A 24,047-nucleotide genomic window follows, 5' to 3' on the forward strand; every position below is an offset into this window, starting at 1 on the left:
TCTGGGCCACATGCACTAACCACTATGCCACAGCTCTGACCTTCATTTTCTTTCTCATTCAATTCATCCACCCCTTCGCTTTCTTTATATGCATGCTCGTGTTAGCATTCTCATTTCCCATTCCTGTTGGCTCTGGGGTTTAGAGCTTATGAACTCTGTTTACACTCCAGCTGATCAATGCAGCCGATGCAGAATCACAGACACAAGCGGGACGTCTCCTTTACCCCTTCCTCTTTTTTTGTGTCCTCATCTCATCTCAGCCCTGCAGCGAAATACAGCAGCTGCCTAGATGCGAAATCTCATCTGCACAGAGAGAAGGGGAGCATGCGATCGCTTTGTCTCCAATTTGTGTCTATCTTTCCGTTCTCTCCCTCGGTCCTGTGGGAGATGTAAGCAGTGATGTGGTTTTCTGTCAGAGTCTTGTTCTTCAGACTGCATTCCCACTCTGATTGAATGCTTTCCAGATCTGTCTCTCCTCTTTCCAGTGTAATGGAACAAATACAAAGCTCTCTTCGTTCCCGGCGCTTCCTTCAAAACTCTGTTCTGAGCTTTCTGAGGAGAGGGTTCTCCTCTTGGGTCCGTCTGTCTGGACAGTTAAATCCGTTATATTGCAGTGCGTTTAGGCAGGCTAAACCTTTCTTTTAGCTGAATTACAATTACAATTCACTGCTCTCAACCGTACATACTGAGCAGTTCATGCTTTATTTAGCAAAATCTGTTGATTTGAAGTCATCCAGATTAGGGGTTTACGTATGATAACACAATATATTATAAATAGCATACTTATATATAAGATAAAGTATAATATTTTGATACATATTAACATATATAGTCCATCCATGTGTATTTATATGGAATAATTATATACACTATATTGGCAAAAGGTTTGGGACGCCTGCCTTTACATGCACATTTAATGACGTCCCGTTCATAATCTGTAGGGTTTAATATGGAGTTGGCCCACCCTTTGCAGCTCTAACAGCTTCAACTCTTCTGGGAAGGCTTTCCACAGCTTTAGGAGAGTGTTTATGGGAATTTGACCATTCTTCTAGAAGAGCATTAGTGAGGTCAGGCACTGATGTTGGACGAGAAGGCCTGGCTCTCAGTCTCCACTTTAATTCATCCCAAAGGTGTTCAATCGGGTTGAGCTCAGGACTCTGTGCAGGCCAGTCAAGATCCTCAACACCAAACTCGCTCATCCATGTGGGGCCATTCCCAAACTGTCCCCACAAAGTTGGGAGCATGAAATTGTCCAAAATGTCTTGGTGTGCTGAAGCATTAAGAGTTCCTTTCACTGGAACTAAGGGGCCAAGCCCAACCCCTGAAAAACAACCCCCCACACCATAATCCCCCCTCCACCAAACTTTACACTTGGCACAATGCAGTCAGGCAAGTGCCGTTCTCCTGGCAACCGGCAATCCCAGACTCGTCCATCGGATTTCCAGACAGAGAAGCGTGATTGGTCACTCCAGAGAACACGTCTCTTCTGCTCTAGAGTCCAGTGGCGGCGTGCTTTACCCCACTGTATCCCGCACTTTGTATTGCACTTGGTGATGTAAGATGCTCGGCCATGGAAACCCATTCATACAGAAATGTGGCGACTCCCAGAAGTAGTTGAAAACACATTCGTCCGGATTGCTCTTGTAGTGTAAACGCACATGTGGTCGAATGCATTCAAAAGGCCGCCTACTCTCTGCCAATGATGCGTAAACATTATGCGAAGAGCACTAGCCAGACGGGATTTAAACTTTTGTGTCTGGAAACCCAAGTATAATTTGAAGATAAAAAACGTCCCAAGCACAATGTTCTCTCTCCATTCCTGATTTCTAACACACATTCACTGCTTTCGGCTGGTCTTGCGGCTGTCAGAGCAGAAATGAAAGCTGCTGCTCTCTGCATGTCGTATCCAGGTGCATTCAATATAAATTTTGCACGCTTATTACGTCCATTAGATCGTAAGACCTGAAAAAGCCCATACATTTACCCGCCCATAGACCCTCCCCTCAAAGAAATCAGGACAAAAGTGGTTGAAAGTGGACAAAAGAGACGAACACCAGGTGTAAACGGGTATGTGTCTCACTCGTCTACTTGTGATCCAATCAACCAAAACACATCTTAATACCATGTGTAAACAGGGCCACAGAATTGTTTGTATTAAGAGTTGGTTGTCTGTTTTTGTCAGGTCAGTCAGTGGAAGCACATGCCTGTCCTGGAGATCTTTGCAGATCTCAGCAGTTTCAGTAGTAAAGGATTTTGAGTTTGAGTTGTGAAATGTATCAGCTCACTCTGGCGTGAGAGTTAGACAGGTAGAGTGAGTAATGGGCCGATAACAAGGAGACGGCGGGTGAATCCGGCTCCTGTCACACACTCTCTGTGACTTTGTTTTGCTAATGGACCTGCTGGGAGCCGCGCTCCTTTCGACAGCTCCTATTGACTTAAATTAGTCTCCTTTATTGTTTAGTTTTCCTCCAATTTTTTGTCTGAAAAAGCCCTTTGTGTGAAATGAGAAAGTGGGATCGGAAAGCATAGAAGAAGACAAATGAAGACAAAAGATTCATCGAGTGGCAGAAGAAAATTGGAAAGTTGAAACAAAGTGGAACTAGAGGAACATCCCTGAAAGAGAGACAATTGCTTCATAAGGAAAGAGGAACTTTGAAGTAACAAAAAAGGGAAGGAGCAGCTAGTCTTTTGAGTGTCTGTGAAGAATATTGTCATGTTTATTCATTAATGGGGTTTGAGGAAAGTATCACCAATACTTTTGTACCTAGCAACCATATAAACTCGCTAAAACCACTCAGAACGCCATAGTGACACCGTGCCAACCTTTCACAACACCTTTGGCATTGTGTACCGGTTTAGAGGCCAATTCACATTGAACCAACGGCAACAGACACACTCATTGGTGAGTGTGTTACATCTGCGTCTGTCGCCATTGGCCAGTGCTTGTTTCACCAATGAAACATGCTCAATTAGCCTTTGTCGGGTCATGGTATGTCGGAAAAGTGACGTATGTAATCTGATGATGGTCTGCGTTGGTTGATGAAGTGTGAATTGGCCATAATATGGGCAAACACCTCTCACATTGTCTTTAGAAACTTAACAAATCTAGTTCCACTTGCCATTTTTATCCTGCTAATTCATACCTTGGAATATAGAGCTCTTTTGAAATAATCAGAAATTGGTACTATGTACTATGTATGCTAAGATATGCCAAAAACAACCTGTTCAGAAATCATCATCATCATCATTATGCCATTACATCAGTGAGCTCATTAACATGTGCCCGCCCACCTTTCAGTCTCAACTAGTCATTTACAAGGTTAACCAGTCATTTACATATCAAAGTCTTAAAGGGTTAGTTCACCCAAAAATGAAAATTCTGTCATTAATTCCTCACCCTCATGTCGTTCGACACCCGTAAGACCTCCGTTCATATTCGGAACACAAATGAAGATATTTTAGTTGAAAGCTGATGGCTGAGAAAGGCTTCAGATAGGCCTCCATTGGCATTCAGTACATTTATACTCCCAAGACCCATAAAAGGCACTTAAAACGTCGTTACAAAGTCCATCTCACCACAGTGACTCTACAATAATTTTACGATGCGACGACAATAGTTTTTGTGCACAAAAAAAAATCAAAATAACACCTTTATCCAACTTGTTCTTGTCTTCCGTGTGTGCCTCCACGACGCATGCGCGAGAATATGACGCAGATCCGGCGTTCGGACACATGACCCAGAAGCGATTTGTTTACAAGCAGAGGAAGACGTGCGTATCTAAGCTGTTGAATTCTACATTGATCGTGCTTTAGGTCTCAGCGTTGTTCTCAAAATGGGGCTTAAGTGTGCATTTCATGGATTCCCGAACCCCGGCGCTACGTCATATTCTCGCGCATGCGTCGTGGAGGCACACACGGAAGATAAGAACAAGTTGGATAAAGGTGTTATTTTGATTTTTTTTTGCGCACAAAAACTATTGTCGTCGCATCGTAAAATTATTGTAGAGCCACTGTGGTGAGATGGACTTTGTAACGACGTTTTAAGTGCCTTTTATGGGTCTTGTGAGTGTAAATGTACTGAATGCCAATGGAGGCCTATCTGAAGCCTTTCTCAGCCATCAGCTTTCAACTAAAATATCTTCATTTCTGTTCTGAAGATGAACGGAGGTCTTACGGGTGTCGAACGACATGAGGGTGAGTAATTAATGACAGAATTTTCATTTTTGGGTGAACTAACCCTTTAAAGGTACAGTAGCATTTTGACAGCCTGTTTAATTCAGTCAATGGGAGGGTAGAAAATTAACTAAATTATGACTCTGTGTGGTGCTGTAATTTTAGATTAAGTGCACTTGAAATGCTTCAAAAGTGCAGAATATGTCCCTTTAAGAGTTTGGCACATCATGCGCTCATCATTAAAGACTTCAGAGCTTGCTTTATACTGGTGTGGGCGTGTTGAGGCGAGCTCAGCGGGTGTCCTTCACAGAACAAGCGTATGATAATTACAGAGCTAATAAGCCGGTGCCTGGCCTTCCTCCTCAGAGGGAGGTCTGAGTCTCAAATCTGCACTGATGCTCCACTAGAGATCAAACATGAAACTCTTTTCCTTTATTACTGCCATATGCAGTCTAATATTTGCTCTGATCAAGGTCACGCGCACTTATACGCATGAGGAAATATCATGGAAATTTGTGCAGGTCACATTACACCCAAAGATCAAAATTAAATAAAAACTATACATAGAAAAACAATGTATAGAATGTTTTCAATGTTCTTTTAAGCAAACATTTGCTTTCTTTTGATTTTTTTTTCTTAAGATTCACCCACACACATTTTCAAGAGATTTGAAATATGAGAGGTGGGTGTCTGAGGCTGTGAAACCTTGACTGTCGAGCAGTCAAACGCAGAATGTGCGCGTGTGTTAGTCATTTTTCAAATAAGCATCACTGAGTGTTACAATAAAGAAACCAAAGAGACTTTCGAGTGAACCTGAAAGCGAGGCAGCCGAATGTGAAAGAGAGAGCGGGAGGGAAATGAGGAAGGGATGAAGGGGAAGTAGACGCGAGTCGCCAGGGGAGTTTCTTCTGTGATGGTGTTTTAGATTGAATGTGACGGCTGGGACACAGACTCTTGACTGATGCTGTGTAGAGACAGACGTGACACCTGCACACGTTTCTGTCTTTCTTCGGCCTTCTCTTTCATCTCTCTACAGTATCTCTGTCACTCTTTTCACAAGCTTTCAGTTTTCTTCTCTCAAACGTCCCTCTTTTTTAGTGTTTGAAGGACAGCACTGCACTGATATTCCTCAGATATATATTACAATCATTATACATTCATATTTTACATTACATGAATATTGTGAACAATATATAGAAAGACTGGAATAAGAAATGTTTATTTTGCGTATAAATAAGACTTTTACAATTGTTTTTTTTTCATTGTGACTTTTGTTTTTGTATTGTTTTATTAATAAATGTATTGTTACAGTTCCAATTTAGATACATCTTTATTATTCATATTATTTTATATTATTCATTGTCGTACTGAGAATGAGATTTTTGCAATTTGCTAATAAAAAGTAGGGGGTTATGTGATTTAACTGTCGTGAAATGCTTGCGTAATGCAAAAAAAATCCCTAATGATTGAGATATTTCATAACAGTTTTCATGTGAATCACAAATTTAACCAATATTCATTTCTATGCAAACAAGTATTTAACTTAAATATATCTGAATGTCATTACATTATATACAAATATCAAAGCAAAAGTTATTTTGAACACAAGCATACTTTTCAAACAAAATAATTCAAACTTAAACTTTTTTTGTGAAATGATAAAACAGATTAGTATAATAAAGAATACACTTTATTTTAAGGTGACAATTATATGTTACTACATCATCTTACTATAGTAATAACAGTAAATTATGCATAATCACAAGTAACTAAACGTAACTCTATAGTAAGTACATAGTTCATTAATATTACTCGGTACTTAAGTAAGTACTATGTAACTATGTAACCATAAAATAATGGGTTACACTTTATTTTAAGGTGTGATTGTTACAGTGTAATTATATATTTAAGTACTGGATAATAATAATTAATTACATGTGCTTAATATAGGGTTAGGGTAGTATTAGGGTTTGGTTTTGGGTTAGTTGCATGTAATTATGCACAATATACTGTTATTACTATGGTAAGATGTAACATGTAACAAGGAAACTGTTAAATAAAGTGTTACAGAAAGGTATTTGGACGCTGATGAACTAAACCTGTGGTTACTCTGCTGGGACACGTGAGGAGACTAAAAAATCACCCTGTTGAAAGTACCAAAGTTTGGCTCAGAAAAGTGGAGCTAATTCTGAGAACAGCTTTAGCTGCATTTGTTAGCAGATTATATTTTTACCGTAATGCAATGACATTTATACATTTTTTAAATGTGGCTTATGTGTCCAAATACTTTCATATCCTCAGTGTCACTCTATCTAGCTAAAGCTTTTGCTGCCTTGCAAGCGCTACCCTTTCCTTCAGGAAATGCAAATGTACTTCTGTTTGCTGTGTCCCAGCCGTGCTGCAGAGTGTCTGGTTGGTTTATTCAGCATCTGCTGGTGTTGGCAGGTTGTTAGCGGGGACCCTGTGATGCAGTGCCCATGTAATCTCCCTGATTAGTCTTTGTGTGTGTGCATCCAGATGAGTGTTGGATTCAGGATCAGAGCGCTCACTCCAGAGAGCATGTGTGAACACACACCTGAGACTCATTGTGCACACAGCTGTTTGGATAGCACACATCCAAAACCTTCTCTGCTATATTTCCACAGTCAGCACTTTCACCTGTCGGCTTTTCTGATCTCAGCGTTTGCATCCCGCTACGGCGTAAGAACATCTTAATTATGCTTCTGTCTGTTACAGTTTGCATGCCGTGACAGCACCAGATCTATTGCTCGTGCTTAGAGTTTGGGGTTTGAGCAAATCCCTAATGCAAAGTATTAAACTTTGGTGCATAGCTTGTGTAACGGAAGCAAGCTAGTAAGAGCTGTCACCTCACTCCCCTGATCTCAAGAGGTGCACTAGCGACTGACGCTAGGTTAGCGCGTCCGCCTCCCATGCCAGAGGCGCTAGTTGGAATCCCGCTCAGAGTGGGTCGACTAGGACTGGTTAAACTTGTACCGTTAATATTAATAATAATTATAATACTATGTTTATTTTTATAGCGCCTTTCAAGAACCCAAGGTCGCTTCACAAAGTACTACTATAGTACAATCAATAGACAAACAAAGTAACAGTCAGCCTGCTTATTATTAGAAATAAACAAGCAGATGGAGACTAGTTATTAATGGAGCAAGATCATCCAAAACATTACAAAAAGATTCTTCAGGTCTCAGGAGGTTGAGTGAAGAAGGATGAACAGAGGCAGCAATAGTAGCAGAGAAATGGTCAACAGTTATAGATCTCAGGTTACGGTAAGATATCGTAGTTTTGATGTTTGGTTTTACAAGTGGGAGTGAGAAGTCGAAGACAATTAGTTTATGATCAGAGATGCCCAAATCATGACCCTGAGCACGCACGTTGTCAATACCAACAGCACAAAGCAAATCGAGAGTATGAGAGTGGGAATGAGTGGAGAAATCAATATGCTGAGATGCTTCAAAATAATCCAAAACAGACATAAAGTCTTTTGCAGAAGTACAATCAGAATCAACATGTTTGTAAAGTCACCTAGCATCATGATTCTACACACGAGTGAGAAGTTGAGTCAATTCAGAGAGAAACTTTGTATTATATCTAGGTCTATAAATAATCATAATCAGAAGTGGAGTGGGACCAGCAAGTTGAACTGATAGACATTCAAAACTAGAAACATCAATAACGTAATTTTTAGTCACTTTATAATTGTTCTTAAAGATCACAACCAGACCACCACCTCTGCCACTAAATCTAGGTTTTGTCAGGTAACTATATCCAGGAGGGGTTAACAGGTTCAGCTCAATGAAATCATCAGGCGTTTGCCAGGTTTCAGTCAAGAATAGTAAATCCAGGTTTCTCTCAGTTGTAATGTCATTCAGCAGTGCACCTTTGCAAGTCAGGGGACGAGTGTTCAAAAGAACACAATTGTGTGGATGGGGAACAAGCGTTGATGAGTAGGTAGCATCTCTGGTTAAGGGTATGAGGGTCCCGATGCGATGAAAAGTCACGTTGCTATGGTAACGCTTCGATCTCTGCGACCAGATCACAGGTATTGATAAAGAGGACTTGCAATCATAGAACCATTGAGGTTTTGCAGACGAGCAATACTGAGGGTAGTAGGTTTCCAGTCGAGAGGAATGAGTTAGGTTATGCAGCTGCAGTGAGGTATAATGAAAATCCATACTGTCATTGAGAACAAAAACAAGCCCAAAAATGACTAGGGCCAGCAATCTCAGTTCCAGAGAGTTATAAATAGCAAAAGACATCTCCTTGCACACTTTAAGACAGCACTCACAGAAAGCAGTATGGCCAACCTAAACAACACCACGTTAGCCAAACCCAGCTGATGCTAGGTGTGATCCAACAAGTGGAGACTTGCTTACCAGTTGCGTCAAATGTTATGGGACCCGTGGATAAACAGCGGTAGAGGGCTCATGGGAAACAGAAAATCGAGGCCACAGCACTCCACGCTAGCCAAGCCCGGATAGGCAGAAGCACAAAGAGACACACTGCTCAATTAACAAGAGTAAAGCCTAGGCAATGGACAGAGGGCTCGCAGGGATTTCACAAAGTGAGACGCTGAACAGCAGTTTGCAAAAGCGGTCCAAATGATCCCAGTTGAAAAATACATACTATTAAGTGCATTACAAATTTACTTGAGTATGTTTTTAGTACATTGCAATTATACGAATGCATTAATGCATTTAATAGTATGTCTTATTCACCTGGGATTTGAGCAAAGCAGAAAAAATGGCTGACCGCACACTGAATCCAAAAAAAGACAGAAGTCTAGAAAAAAAAAATATATATATATATATACTTTGCACTTTGCACTTTATCGCACCATGCAAATGAAAAAAAATATATATATATATATATATATATATATTTTTTTTTTTTTTTTTTTTTTTTTTTTTTTCATTTGCATGGTGCGATAAAGTGCAAAGTGCACTTATTCACCTTGGATGTCACAGGGATTTCAAAGGTGAGATACTTAGTTCCCAGAACTGACAAAATCACATAGCAGTTAAAGATGCTTCACTCAAACATCCAATGCTAAAAAACTCAACATTGCATTGTTCCATCAGATTCAGACTTGAAGTCCCAAGCAAGCACATCCACACGCTTCATTACAGCGATGTCATTATTGATCCGGACATGTTGCCCAAAAATCCGATTAGTAGTTTTATTAGGTCCAGATATTAAGTCCCGTTGACGATAAATGATTGACAAATGATTAGCAAAAACAACAAATAGCGATGAGAAGCGGCAGCAATTTTTGCACACTGCATACTCTCACCGGAAACAAGCAAGTAAAGCCTCAATGCTACGAAAATATGAATTTTCAAAATATGAATAATACCTCAGTTTTTTGAGGAGAGGTATGCTATTACTTTTCTACGCCAACACAATTGTGTTATTTTTATGGCGGATAATGCGGGCAAGGAAAATCACGTATCTAAAGACCAGAATATCATAGACACTTTTTTTTGTCGCTTTAACATCTTGGTGGCAAGTTTTGCACAATTGCTTGAGAAAATGTAAACGTTGAATGTTTCTAACTCGTTCTCTCTCTTGTTCTGTAGGGATGAGGAACATACTTTAATCCTGCAGTACTGTCAGACCTTGGGAGGGGAGGGCTCATCCTTCAGCCAGCCCCAAACCCCTGCCCACATCTCCAGGAGCCCCGCCCACAACATCCACAGCATCCAGAGCCCCTCCTACCTGCTCCAGAGCCCCACCCAGATTCTGCAGGCTGTGGAGAGGGAGGAGCGAGGAGAACTGGAGAGAATCATAGCACGACTTGAGGAGGAGCAGCGGTAGGTTAACTCATCTGTTGTGTAATGGGTCTGTGTTTTATTGGTTGTTGTCTCCCCGATTCCCACCCTCTACACTCCCACTTTTCTACAGCCTTACACGGCCATTTTTTTTTTTTTCAAATCTGAGGTGTGAATGACCAGTGCTAAAACAGGAGGAGTTTCATGACACTTTAAGATGATCGAAAGTCCCTATCAAAGAAAGTCAATTAACTTTGTGCTATATTTGCAACATTTCTGAGCAGCTATTTTGGTTATGCAAGACTTGATCATATCTACTTGAATGGGGAAATACTGAAATCTCAAAAAAGTGCATATCAGGTTGATCAAGTCAATGTGCATATGTGCAGTCTTGTTCAGCACAAATGTTCGGCATGATAATTCGATCTGATTTGTCTGTTCGGACCAATGTGTAAAAACGGCAAACTGCATGAAAATGTAATTTCACTCTCTGACAGTGGATGCTGCTTTTAAAAAACCGAAATACCCTGGAACACAGTGCACTATGTAACTTCATGTTTCTGGCACTTGCTTGTCACAGAGAAGGGAGTATGAAAGGTGCATTTCTCTCTCAAGACGCGTTCACTATAGACTAAGTCAACAACTTCATCTTTGCAGCCGACACTGACATCTTTCTATCAGAACCAGCTTGAACTTCTTGAACAATTTGATGGCACTTCTAAAAAAAAAAAAAAAAACAGAAATACCCTGGTTACCCTGGGACACAATGCACTATGTAACTTTTCATTTCTGGCACTTGCTTGTCATGGAGTAGGTAGGAAGTCAAACACAATTTACACTAAAAGGCTGTTCAGATTTTTGTATTTGTGTTTGTCAAACATACTGTACAGACAGTGTCTGATTTTGGCAGTGGGCAGTGTCCCCTACCCGTCTAACAATAGGCTGGATGTGGCTGTGGGTCCCTGTGGGGTCACTTTTCTTCATTGCCTTTCAAAGCCAGAACATAAAAGAGCGGGCCCAGCATCCAACAGTCATAACTCAAACTCACAATAAACAAATAGCCAGAAACCCACCTTTATATACGGCATATAAACATTGTCTCTGTCTCCCCGTGGTCAGGAGCCTGCAGAGGGAGTACGAACAGTTGCGCCAGCAGCACGGTCAGTCCAGCGCAGGAGCCGCAGCTGTTAGCGGAGCCTCTGAGGAAGCTGACCTGCTAGCTGAAGCTAAACTCCTGCGACAGCACAAGGGACGACTGGAGGCCCGCATGCAGATACTGGAGGACCACAACAAGCAGCTGGAATCACAGCTTTACCGACTACGTCAGCTGCTGCATCAGGTAACACACAAGCTAGTGAGTTGTCTACCTAGACACCATTTTAAGGTATCAGAGGTTTGAAACATCTGCCTTTCAAAGGCTGGGATACACTACATTAGCCTAGAAATCTAGACGCACCCTAGCGGCAGAAAATGTATTTTGCCGCGAGTGTAATCTAGCAACTCTCGGTAGACCTGAGAGCTGGAAAAACCAAACTCTGGTCAGGCCAATCACAGCGTGTATAGAGTTGGTGGGCGGGCTTAACATAATGACGGAGCGGAGTTGCGGAGGTTCTTGGTGCTACAGGTAAACACAGAAGCTGACGATCAGCGTTTTTCAAATCGGTTTTGGCCGCGACTCTGGAAGACTTGGAGTTAAGCTTTTCTTTGAGGAAAGAACAAAGGCCCTGAAGTCATTCTTATGAAAGGAAGATGTATTCGGAGTTTAATCTATCATCAACTAACGTTAGCTCCGATTCGGTTGGTTGTGGCGCTATCCAATTGCGTGCAGGGGGAATTTGACAGACAACCGTTTAACCCCTCCTCGGATTGAGCCCTGTCAATGGTGAGTTTCCAGACCCAACATCTTGATGTGGGTCTGGCTTGTCAGGCTAACACTACATGACTTTTGCGAGGATTTTTGCAGTCTTTAGGAGTCGACACTAGTTGCCGAAAGTCAGAGCCAGTCTTCAGATTCAGATTTCACAAAAAAAATTGTGTAGTGTCTGATGGGCACAGATTTTACTTCAGACTTTACTTTACTTTAGAACACATTGTTTTCATATGTCATTTGTCAAGATATTTTCACGTTTTATTCTACGACATACACTCAAACTATTCTAACTCAAACATTGCTGTGCCTGTTCACACCAACATGAACGTTCAATCTGATTTGTCTGTTGGGACAGTTTCACACTCTGACAGTAGATGGCGCTTATAAATTTTAAATAAAGACTGAAAGAGTTGTCAGAAGCTTTGTGATGGTGGCATTGAAGTCGTGCGGTCGTAGCACAGTTCATTTATAGCCTACTTTAGCTTTTCACTTCTGACAATTGAATTTAGGCTTTAACATTCATAAAACTTGAATTCACTTGTGAAGATTATATTGATGTGTAAGAATCTTAAACCTTTGTTCATCACAGAGTTTATTTTCTCCAATGATGCCAAATGAAAGATCCTATTGTGTTTTTCTCGAGGGAACTAGGGTGATACTAACTTCAAGGCCGGCCTACAAAAATGTCATTACTGCAGCGCTTCATTGGAATAAAGCCTTGCATCTTATTCTGCGCCAAGAACTGTCCACTTAGTGCTTTTTGAATATGCATCAGACCGTCCCTGGGGTGTGAAACTGAGGCTAACATTCACCTGTCTCGGGTTCAGTTCCAGCTCTATAAACTGCTATTGTTCCATCTTTCAATGAGCTTCATGGTCTAACGGGCAATGCCAGCGAGTCCAACAGCCGCCAATAGTGTCGTGAATCAAGCACAGGCGTTCAATGCGCCCTGATTTAGAGTAACAGTAATTTATTGGGTCTCCTGAGGGTCTGATTCACTGCACTGAGCCTCAGTTTAAGCCAGATGGTCTTGTCAAAGGCTCTTAGCTAAATAAACACAGTATAACTTGAGATTCAAAAAGGCAAACAAGACTGTTATTCCAGTCTGACATTTCTGGCCACCTTGCTTTGACCTAGAGGAAGACTTTAAGCAGTAATGACTCTTAATAAATCTGCCTGTGAAGAGGCATTGATTTTAAATTTATATATATGTGTGTGTGTTTATTAAATGTTATGCTGTATTGTATAAGGGTGTGCGATATTAACAAAACAAAATGATATCTATATTTTCTGGGATTCCGTCGATGACAATATTTTGCTGAGCGTGTTTTTGTTGGTTTATACTTGTCCTAGACAGATGACTCCCAAAGCTTCTCATATTCTTCATTTAATAAATCAACTAAATTTGAATAGTAAGAGACTACAGGTTGTTACCAATCAAATAAAATCAACAAAATCAACAACCAAAATTCTGCATCTAAAGCAGAATTTAGATGTATTTACACTGCAATTAAAATTGCATAAATAATGCTATGAGATGAAATAATACTTTAAATATCAAACTAAAACTAAAAAGTTATTGAGTCATTAATGCAACTGATTCGTTCAAGCGGCTGATTGATTCAGGAAAGCAAGTGGCTGTCTTGACATGTAATGGGTTATTGAATCATTGATTCATTCAAAAATGCTGATTATTGCAGTTTGGTTTGAAACTTTTTCTGTACCACAGAATATCACATTGCAATCTTGCTGACATTCAGGGAAAAAACAGCACTCTTGTGTGATATTGCTTAGCTATACACAGATCAGGCATAACATTATGACCTAATATTGTGTTGGTCCTCCTTTTGCTGCTAAAACAGCCCTGACCGGTCGAGACATGGACTCCACTAGACCCCTGAAGGTGTGCTGTGGTATCTGGCACCAAGATGATAGCAGCAGATCCTTTAAGTCCTGTAAGTTGTGAGGTGGGGCCTCCATGGATCGGACTTGTTTGTTCAGCACATCCCACAGATGCTCGATTGGATTGAGATCTGGGGAATTTGGAGGCCAAGTCAACACCTCAAACTCGTTGTGCTCCTCAAACCATTCCTGAACCATTTTTGCTTTGTGGCGGCGCATTATCTTCTGAGAGAGCCACCAGGGAATACCGTTTCCATGAAAGGGTGAACATGTCCTGCAACAATGCTTAGGTAGGTGGTACGTGTCAGAGTAACATCCACATGGATGGCAGGACCCAAGGTTTCCCAGCAGAACATTGCCCAAAGCATCACTGCTTCCGCCGGCTTGCCTTCTTCCCATAGTGCACCTTCTTCCATTGCTCTGTGGTCCAGTTCTGATGCTCATGTGCCACTGTTGGTGCTTTTGGCGGTGGACAGGGGTCAGCATGGGCACCCTGACTGGTCTGCGGCTATGCCGCCCCATACACAATAAACTGAGATGCTCTGTGTATTCTGACACCTTTCTATCAGAACCAGCATTAACTTCTTGAGCAATTTGAGCTCCAGTAGCTCGTCTGTTTGATCGGACCACACAGGCCAGCCTTCACTCCCCACGTGCATCAATGAGCCTTGGCCGCCCATGAGCCTGTGGCCGGTTCACCACTGTTGCTTCCGTGATGAAGAGATAATCAGTGTTATTCACTCCACCTCATAATATTATGCCTGATCTCTGTACTGTATATAGAAATAGAAGACAAAAACAGCAAGGCGTGTTGCTTGTTTGTTTTTGCATAATCACAGACCTAAACGATAGTTACAACAAGTGCGATATTATCATCGACGATACAGATCACACACCCCTAGTTTTATAGGTGTTTCACTATCAGTTTTTAAACTATCCCTATCTCTCTTTCTAGCCTGAGTTAAATGGCACGTCCTCTTCCGGCTCTCTCCATCAGGATATAGCAGGACAGCCCGAGCTCCCAGGTACACACACACACACACACACCGCAAGGTGATTATACTGAGGGCTGACTTCTTTATGTAATAATCTGTTGAGTGTATTCTATGTGTGTTCTCAGATGAGTTTCTCCGTCAGTGTGCTAACAGTAACTCTGATCTGGCTGAGGTTATGGAACAAATTAACCACAGTTTTCCTGCATGCTCTCGTAAGTCTAACGCTCTGACTTTCCCACTCTCAATCAGGCAAGCTAATACTCGGCTGTCTTCTGGGTGTTTGAACTCCTTCCTTCTTTGTTTCCCAGCATGTATTGAAGTCTTTGGCTGTGTCCCGGTAGAGCGTCGGCTCTGGAAGTAAAATTCCATTCAATTTTCTTCATAGAGAAACCATGAATGAAAGGACACTTTTCAGCCCAATTGGTTTAATTGCTAAATTAAGATGCTGTACTACACTACCCATAATCCCTAAGAGAAATCTACCAATCAGGAGTCACTGTTAACTTTGTGAGCAATAATTTATTGCATTTTGAGCCAAAGGTAGTTTGCTGATCTTGTTTAAGCTGGTATAACTTGCGGTTAGACAAGTTGGCACATGCTCAAAACCCCTTTAAAACCATTCAACTAGACCTACCTGATCAGCTCACTACCTTAGACTGTGGTAGATGGTTTGGTCTAGGGCTTAACTTTTTAGTTCATTATTTTTTAAATACCAATTAAGAAAATGAATGCGAAAGATACTTCCAGAACCTGGCCTGCTGAAAAAGTTAGCAGTCAAACTTTCTCCTCTTGTGCACACTCTACTATATACTAAAAGTGTGTGCTTCACCAGTACATACTTTTAAGTATTATGTAAGCTAGAACTGGAACATGCTAACATGCCATTGTTGGTGCTGCATTTGCATCTTAGCATTAGCGTATAGCTGCAATCTTTTTACTCCACTTTTAGGTTTATAAGTGATATGAAACCCTCCATTTCATCACATCAGTTCTCAACACAGTGAAAAGAGTAGGGGAGAACACAACAGTTGTGTCTGATGTTTGCTTTAATGGCGTTAACGGCATCAAAGGTTCTCACGAATGCACGCTGCTATTCATAATTGCACTCACCAAAATGCCCTGTATTATGTGAGTTCACCGTGCATTGCGCAAATACACACAGCTCATTTTTATATCTATAATTTAATGCATATGCAAGCCCCTTTCATTTGCATCAAAAAATATGTGAATGTGCATTTGCATATTATTCCTTTTGTTCCTTGACGTTGACTCATAGAAGTGGTTTGATGAATTAACACACTCACAGCGAGGCTGGATGGCATTCAGATTGTCTCAGTCGCGTGAGAACTGCTCATTGAATATCTTGGTTGATTGAAAGCCTGTCGCTCCATCAGCATCACAAGGGAGGCCGAGCGCTCAAGACTTTCAAGTGTTTCTGTGAGTTATCAACTCACTGAAGTGCCGGCTGAGCGCTTGAAGCACTCGTCTCAGGACAATGCGACGTGATGTCATGAATAATTATGAGACAGCGCCTTCTCATAGGATGAAGCCACGCAATCACATGAATAATTATGAGGCGCTGCTGACGTTTTCAAACTCAAAAGACGAAAATAGACCAGAATATTACATTTTATTCTAATAACAGATACATTGATCAGATTGTCCAACACACACAAGTGTTTAAAAATAATTTTTAAGAGTTACCCACATTCTTTTTGCAGCACAAACTATTTATTAAAGTCGAAAGAGACTCAATTTACACCTGCCACCATTCAAATGCATGTTTTTTTTTGTGTGCAGTGATGGGTATTTTTGCTCATCTCCCAGCCATTATGACAGGCAACCTGAATAACATCTCAAATTTGCTTTTAGCAACCATGCATGCTTGAAGATGCCATCCAATTATGTAATGCAGTGCACTGTAGAATGGACAGTGTGCAAATTTGCTCTGTCCTATCATTTTCTTTCACTTATCAATCTAAACCCTGTTCAGTTTGACTATTCCTTTAAGATAATTGCTTGCTCAGTCAAATAATAGAAATCATTTATGATCTCAAACATTTGTCTCCGATAGAAATAGCGTACAGTGTGCACTGGGCTTTAATTGCTGTATTAGTTTCGATCTCTTCATAAATTGACTTACTTCTAGTAGATCAGCACCACACAACTTGTGAAGTTGTGAAATGATGTGCTCAAAATCCATCTGAAACCGGCCTGTTTGCCTCTTCCTCCATATAGACCGTGTTTTACAGATATCCCAGACTCGCACTGACCTCATCTGCCTTTGAGAACGCTCCCGTTCCTGCAGTCTGAGAACTTTGATTGTGAATTATGTTTGTAATCGCGGTTGTTTCAAAGAAAATCGGATAGAGGCTCCATTTTATGGAACAACTCGGTTTAAACGAGTGTTTTTATTACCTCAAAGTTACTGATAAGATTTCACTGTTATTGTGGAACTTAATTTTGAATTCCACCCAGACTTTGGCTTGCATTGTTAGCTAGAAACTCAGTAAAATATTGATCTTGGCACATTGTTGTTTTACTGCATTGGGCCCTTGTGTGCGGTGAGATTCGGTCTGGGAGAAGATATGGGGCCATTTCCATGTTCTTTGTTTGACGGGGAAGTTTTAATGAAGGACAGAGGCACAGGTGATATCAGTGTTAGGAGTCATCTCACTCGTGTTGGCTGTCGTCTCCCTGTAGAGTTCATTAAAATGCTTCGCTCAGTGTTCAGAAGAGCAATCCCAAGAGTCTGAGCTTGAACGCTCTAAATTAAAAGTTTTGCCATTGTGGAGTGTCTGCATGTGTTGTTCTTGTCAAGACTGTCTTGGTTAGGATAGCTATTAAATTGTCCTAACTGTCTCTCTCTTTGTTTTTCCCTTCTGGGTTCTGAAGCATCAAGTGTGTCCTCGAGGCCGAAGGTAAGTCTCGCCACACATCACAGTAAACACAGTCCACTGTAGAGCTGCACGATTAATCGGAAAAAGATCACAATCTTATTCCTAAACGACAGTGGTCTATTAAACCGCGGATAAAATCACACCAGAACATTCAGATCTGTGTTGGCACTGCCACTGATCCAGAGAGAGCAGATGTCATGTATTGGTATGAAACAGCTTCACAAAGTATCAATATCAGTATCAATAATTATTATCACAGAAGTACTGGGATAAAAGTTTATAGTTCGGATATATACACTGATGTCTATGGTAGCGATCAAAATAGAGTAAATCACCTTTAGAAAGAAACTTGGCACTTCAAATTAAGATTGTATCATTACATTGTTACAGCAGTAGGCAGCGACAAGAGACTGTTAATAAATGAGTGAGTCATTGAATCATTCATTCAAGAGATTTGCTGATTCATCCAGTAAATTCTTTATGAGTGAGTCATTGAATCATTCAAGATATTCGTTCAAAAACACTGATTCATTTAGTAATGAAACAAGTGAAGTCTTTATGAATGAGTCATTGAATCATTCTAGAGATTTGTTCAAATTTACAATTACCATGTATTTGGCAGACGCTTTTATCCAAAGCGACTTATATTGCATTCAAGGCACACATTTTACATTTTGTCAGTTCTTGCTTTCCCTGGGAATCAAACCCATGACCATGGCGTTGTTAGCTCCATGCTCTACTGTTTGAGCTTAATTAAACAAGTGAAGTCTTAAAGGGGCTATATGCAACTTTTTCCCCAAAATAAACGTAACAATAGCCTTTTTATTTTACCATTTATGACTCAAACATCTCCTGATGAGCATACTGACACCTTGTCCGCTCACAGTGGGTGCACCTATAAGCCTGTATCCTATTTTTCCTATTTTCTGGCGGGTAGGATTTTCCCGCGCTGTCTGCGGATGTGACGTCACCACCGCTGCGAGAGCGAGCAGAAAATAAGAGCAGTTCTATTTTTTGGCCACAGGTGTCAGTCGCGAGTTTAAATTTCAGAAAAACGCATATAGCCCCTTTAATGAGTGAGTCATTGAATCATTCTAGAGATTCGTTCAAATATGCTGATTCATCCAGTAATGAAACAAGTGAAGTCTTTATGAAGGAGTCATTAAATCATTCAAGAGATTTGTTCAAAAACACTGATTTATCCAGTAATGAAACGAGTTAAGTCTTAATGAGTGAGTCATTGAATCATTCAAGAGATTGTTCAAAAACGCTGATTCATCCAGTAATTCATTCAAATTCATTACTGCAGCAATTAAATGTTTGTCAGAACCTCTACTAAAGTTCAGTTGTCTATTCATTATTGTAGGATCATGATTCATTTTAAACAAAACAAAAAAATGTGATTCTCAATTTATCCATAATCGTGCAGCTCTACTCCACAGTAATTCTTACTGACCACAAAGAAAAAAGGAAAAAGCTGAGGTTGTGACGCCATTTTACCCCCGATCATTTGCACCTGTTTTCTTATCCTATCTACTTTCAAATGGGTCTCTGAAAGCACTGGACATATTTGTTCCCTGCTCTATTAGTTTGCTCGAACCAGCTCAGATGAAAACACTATCAATCAATTTTCTGTTAATGAGAAATCTTAGTGATGAGCTTGTTTAGCAAAGATCCATCACAGCCGATAGACTGGCATCTCCATATGTTGCATATCTGTGATGATTTATTGACTGGTTTCATTTGAAAATGTTGGGTTTGATGTATTTCTATTATCAAAAATCAAATCAGTTTTGAAAATCAGTTTTTATTCAAACTGGAGCCATATTATTTTCATAAGGTTTGTTTCAGTTATAGGTTCTGACCTGCTACTGCTAGTTTTAGTCAGACTCATGAATCAGTCCCAAACTCTTGATCTATTTGTTTGAATGAGTGCAATGATTCACTCACTCACTGAATCAGCAGTCATTGCTCACTTACTCAAGGCATTACTTTCATTATGTCCAGCTTGAAATTAACTGTTACTGTGTTTTGTGACCCCATGAAATTCAAAATGTGACTGTGCAAAGTCAAAAGAGTGCTGCAGGAGTCCTAAAAGCATTAAATGATTAAAAATGTAGAACTTATGGTTCCATTTTGTGGGAATATCCCAAATTAAAAGTCCCATTTCAGACTTCAGTGAATTCCAGGGTATAGACCAGCTCACGTTGACCACATGATGTCGCCACCACACAACAAGAGCATATCGTGTTTTTGTGTCACCTATGTCAAAAACTGAATAAAAACAGCATAAAATCGCTTTGAAAACAGCATGCGAAAAACAAAACCGGAGGCATATTACATTAAATTCTACTGTTAAAGTTTGTTATTACGTTTATGCTCACTGGAAGCGGGACTTGTCGACATCTTGAAAGGGACGTCAAATGACGCGTCTCCCCGAGGTTGGGGTTGATCGATGTACCCCGAGTTCACACACCGAATGTCCGACTTTGAGTGACGTTCCAGACGTTATTTCCTAGAAGGAAATGGGAAAAATCCAAATGCCTATCTCTCTGAAATGCAGCACTAAGCCTCGGGACTTGTGCTTATCGCCAGTGTTTTTCAAGATGTTTTTCGACGCGTCTTTGTGTTCATACCCAAGCGATTTTCACTTGTGATGCGCTGAGTGAATGTGCAAATTCACTCCCTGACAGTAGATGGTGCTTTTGATTTGATTGCAGATCAAATAGGATTCAATGGAAACTCACCATCGAATCCTATTTGATTTGCAATTCCTCTCCATAATGACTCCCTCTTATGGAGATTTTTGTAGTCGCTGAGGCGTTTGCCATACAGTTCTTTGTGTTCAGACACTAAAGAGACCAGCAGCCCTACATTCATCTTGCGTCGTTGCATCTTCTTCTTCGTCTACTTACTTCCTCTTCGTCGTGTTCTTCTTATGGTGCATTCACACCAAACGCGAATGACGCGATTCGCAAGAGTGATTTACATGTTAAGTCAATGCAAAGACGCGTATAGACATTCTGCGGTGCAATTCGCGCGAATGACAGGACGCAAATTGAACGTTTGACGCGTGATTCGCACGAATGCCGCAAATCGCCCGAATTGAAAAATCGGAACTTTGGCAGATATTTGTGCCGCGTTAACCAATCAGGAGCTTGCTCTAGTAGTGACAACAATGAGGAGAAAATCTGTATATTACTATCTGGTTCAGACAATATGTTTATCACTGGGTTGTGTTTCATGTCATTTAATGTTATCACAGTCTCTTTTTGTTTAATGCAAGTTTATGTTTGATCAATAATACAAAAGTAAAAGGTATAATAAGCTATACATTAAATAAAGCAAACAATTCAGTCAAACATTCAAAGTCAGTGCTATTCGGCTACAACTGTAACATAAAATTAGATAAAATAATGAAACTTCACTTTGCCCTCAGCCTAAACGATTTGCCAGGGAACAAATTATAGATCCATGAGACCAAAGATCGGCCGTTACATCTACACAAGACGAGTTATAGCTCGAGACACCACAGAGACATCAGAGCCAGCAGCAGACGGCAGAAGGACTGGCCGAGGAAAGGCTGCTCTCGCCGGGGTTAATGAGCGCCGCTGATCCACTGGAGCTCACAACTCCGAAAACACCAGATAAAATGTTCAAATAGGTGCACTTTATATAAATAAACCACCGATTTGAGCTTTAAACAACTACATTATCGCCTGAAAAAAGTCTTAAAACTACGTTTTGTCACACATTAACAGTAGATTTTAACAAAAAAGACGTGTAAACACAGCCCATGTCAGCCATTTCTCAACGAGACGAGCCGCTGGCAGAAGCCCCGCCCATGACGCGAATTCGCGTCTGTTGTGCAGTGAATGTCACGCACGAATGAAGCGAATTTCACACGCGAATGAAGCGAGTAAACTCAAAATGTTCAAGCGTCCAACTTCGTGCATATAGCAAAATTTATTTGCGTCATTCGCATCCGGTGTGAACGCCACATTAGGTATCAATGTGAGCTCGGCTAGACCGTTTTGTGCTTGAGCGCCACCAAGTCGTGTTTTACTGTAACTTCAGCAGCTCCAGGCACGCGAACAAGAGCGGAAATCTCATTGGTCTGCCGGTTTTTAACGCGGTGCGTCAAACAAAAAAAACAAACCAGAGGCGTTTTTTTTTTTATTATGCTTTTACGGCTGGTGTTTTGCGCGTCGGTGTCCACACTCAAATTGGCGCCCTTTGTTTAGTCACGAGGCGTTAAACGTCAGAAGCCAGTGAAAAAAATCCCATGGGCTTTTTGTCAAGGGAACAGGGGTGATGCGAACTTCCAGGCAGCTCTGCAGCACTCGATTTCATGGGGGGGTGGAATTGCTGATACCAAGTATCAACATTCAGTTTATGCCTTATAGACACTTACACAGTATATCAACACTTTGTGTCCAGGTGATGTGAAGGTTTTCAGCAGAGCATCCCTTTGGAGAGCGTCTCGAACTCGACATGACAAGAAGATCCCCATTCCAGAGATGCAGATTCCCGGCTGTTCCCGAGGTGTTTATCCTCGAACCCAAAGACTCTGGAACAGAACCACACAGTTCATTCAATGGCTATTACTACTGCGTCTGTTCGTACTATGCAAGTGTACATTTGATCAACATGTAGATTGTACGTGAGGTGTATCTGCCCTTTGTTTTACTACTCGGATGATTATTTAGGGTTATGGGGGCCATTTATCGTGTAACCTGTATGCTTTTATTTCTATCTTCACCAAGGAACCGCACCGCTACCACGTATCTCACATGCAGCTCACATCAGCTGCCGTTCAAATCAGCACGTTGTCTTTCTACAGACGCGATTGTTCGTTTAGTCCGAAAACGTTGTAGAAATCAGTGGATATGAAGACGAATCGTCTCGTAATGCTAAACTGTTAGCGCATGTTGCCCCCAGCATTGTTCTGTTGAGGTTTTAGCCTGTTTTGACAGTGTTTGCCGTGAAATCTCCCTTTAAAGCATCGTTTTGACAGTTTGTGCCACCGGCAGCAGCGCATCCGAACCCTCACTGCATTTCTAGAGCGCACGCACAGATGATGTACAACACAAGCGTCGAAAATACCCTTTTGTGCCTATAAAGCATCCATTCCAGGAGAGACGAGTGGCCGAGAGATGCTGTGTTTCTCAAAAATCGTGTAGAAAGATTATATTATAAAGACAAATGTAGGAAATATGGATTTTCAGGATGTTTGGGCCAAGATGATTTATCTTTGTGTAGTCTAGTTTTCTAAATAAATGTTTAAAAAAAATAAAATTAGAGAAAGCCATGATTGCCTTGCTACCTCAGACATTATCAGTCACTCATTGGTTCGTTCATTGGTGTGACTGTCGATTGATTTCACTCTCCGTTTCCAAAACAAAAGTAAGGACATCGTCCCATCGGTCATTCCACGAAAGCTGCACTTGCTACGCGAGTAAGCTGCCCTGACAATTACATTGTGCTTTTCCCTGGTTTTCCCAGCAGTCCTTTCATTTTTCCACATGGTGTATTTGTGGTGTGCTACCTTCAGTGAAGTGTTAGATTTGAACATTACTGTAACACCTGCGAAACATTGTTCTGAAGTCACCGATGCTGTGCTGTTCTGACCCGTGATAGATCGATTAAACCGACCACACTACATGTAATGAGGTTCCACACGTTTTATTCTAAATAAAGTTTTTATAATGAGTGTTTTGCTTTTTTGTCCTTTCTGTGAGTCTTTGTGTTAATCACATATTGTCGCAGCTTGGAAAAGTATGGGGAAGAGTATGGGAAAAAAATTCGCATTTCCAGACTATTGCCCCAATTTATATAAAAGAAACTTAAGAATTTAACCCCTTAACTGTCACAGGTGGGACACCTGGTGCTTTTTTTGATCGCCTTTTTTCGTATCATATATTTAAGTAATTATCATATATTAGGTATCATTAAAGCTTACAGACTCAAAATTCATCCTGTGAAAATCATTTTGAAATCGGACATTGAGTTACCATGGAAGCGGTACTCTAAATTATTCTAGCGGGCTCCTCCCCTAGTGGGCGGTGTCATGTTTCATATTACATATTAATTATTTTAACTACTTTATAATTAAAATCTTGACTAAGCACATATTGTCGGAAAGGTCTGAGTCTCAAGGGTCCATATTTGGTGACTGTTTTGTGATGGAAGTGATATTTGGACAGAAATTTACAGAAAAATGCATCAAAAAAACTTTGGAATTTGAATGACACCCGGTGGCTTTTTTTTGGTATAGCGCCTAAACAAAATCTCATGGGAACTTCAATTTTTGTGATATCAACTTCAAATTTGGAACACAACTTGGTTAGACATATGGCTTTGATTTTATAGTAATTTTAGAGTAAAACATTTTTTGTAAAATATATATTTTATATGA

The 24,047-nt window shown here is 40.7% G+C and overlaps 1 protein-coding gene across 8 annotated transcripts in view; it reads left to right on the plus strand.

Annotated features, from left to right (window-relative positions):
* Nucleotides 1–23,485, plus strand: part of utrn (utrophin) — a gene marked incomplete at both ends in the record, with an annotated part of 350,347 nt that extends 326,862 nt beyond the window's left edge. For 3 of the 8 annotated variants that reach the window (XM_079802799.1, XM_079802800.1, XM_079802804.1), the window contains 6 exons: nt 9,771–10,004; nt 11,082–11,301; nt 14,690–14,759; nt 14,855–14,941; nt 17,625–17,650; nt 22,070–23,344. In XM_079802799.1, the coding sequence (XP_079658925.1) occupies nt 9,771–10,004; nt 11,082–11,301; nt 14,690–14,759; nt 14,855–14,941; nt 17,625–17,650; nt 22,070–22,078 (646 nt within the window). Of the gene's footprint in view, nt 1–9,770; nt 10,005–11,081; nt 11,302–14,689; nt 14,760–14,854; nt 15,225–17,624; nt 17,651–22,069 lie in introns of those variants that run through there. The other 5 variants (XM_079802796.1, XM_079802798.1, XM_079802797.1 and 2 more) reach the window with 3 other exon arrangements.
* Nucleotides 23,486–24,047: the final 562 nt, after the last annotated feature.

This window comes from Gobio gobio (assembly GCF_949357685.1).
Source record: "Gobio gobio genome assembly, chromosome: 21".
Lineage (NCBI taxonomy): Eukaryota > Metazoa > Chordata > Actinopteri > Cypriniformes > Gobionidae > Gobio > Gobio gobio.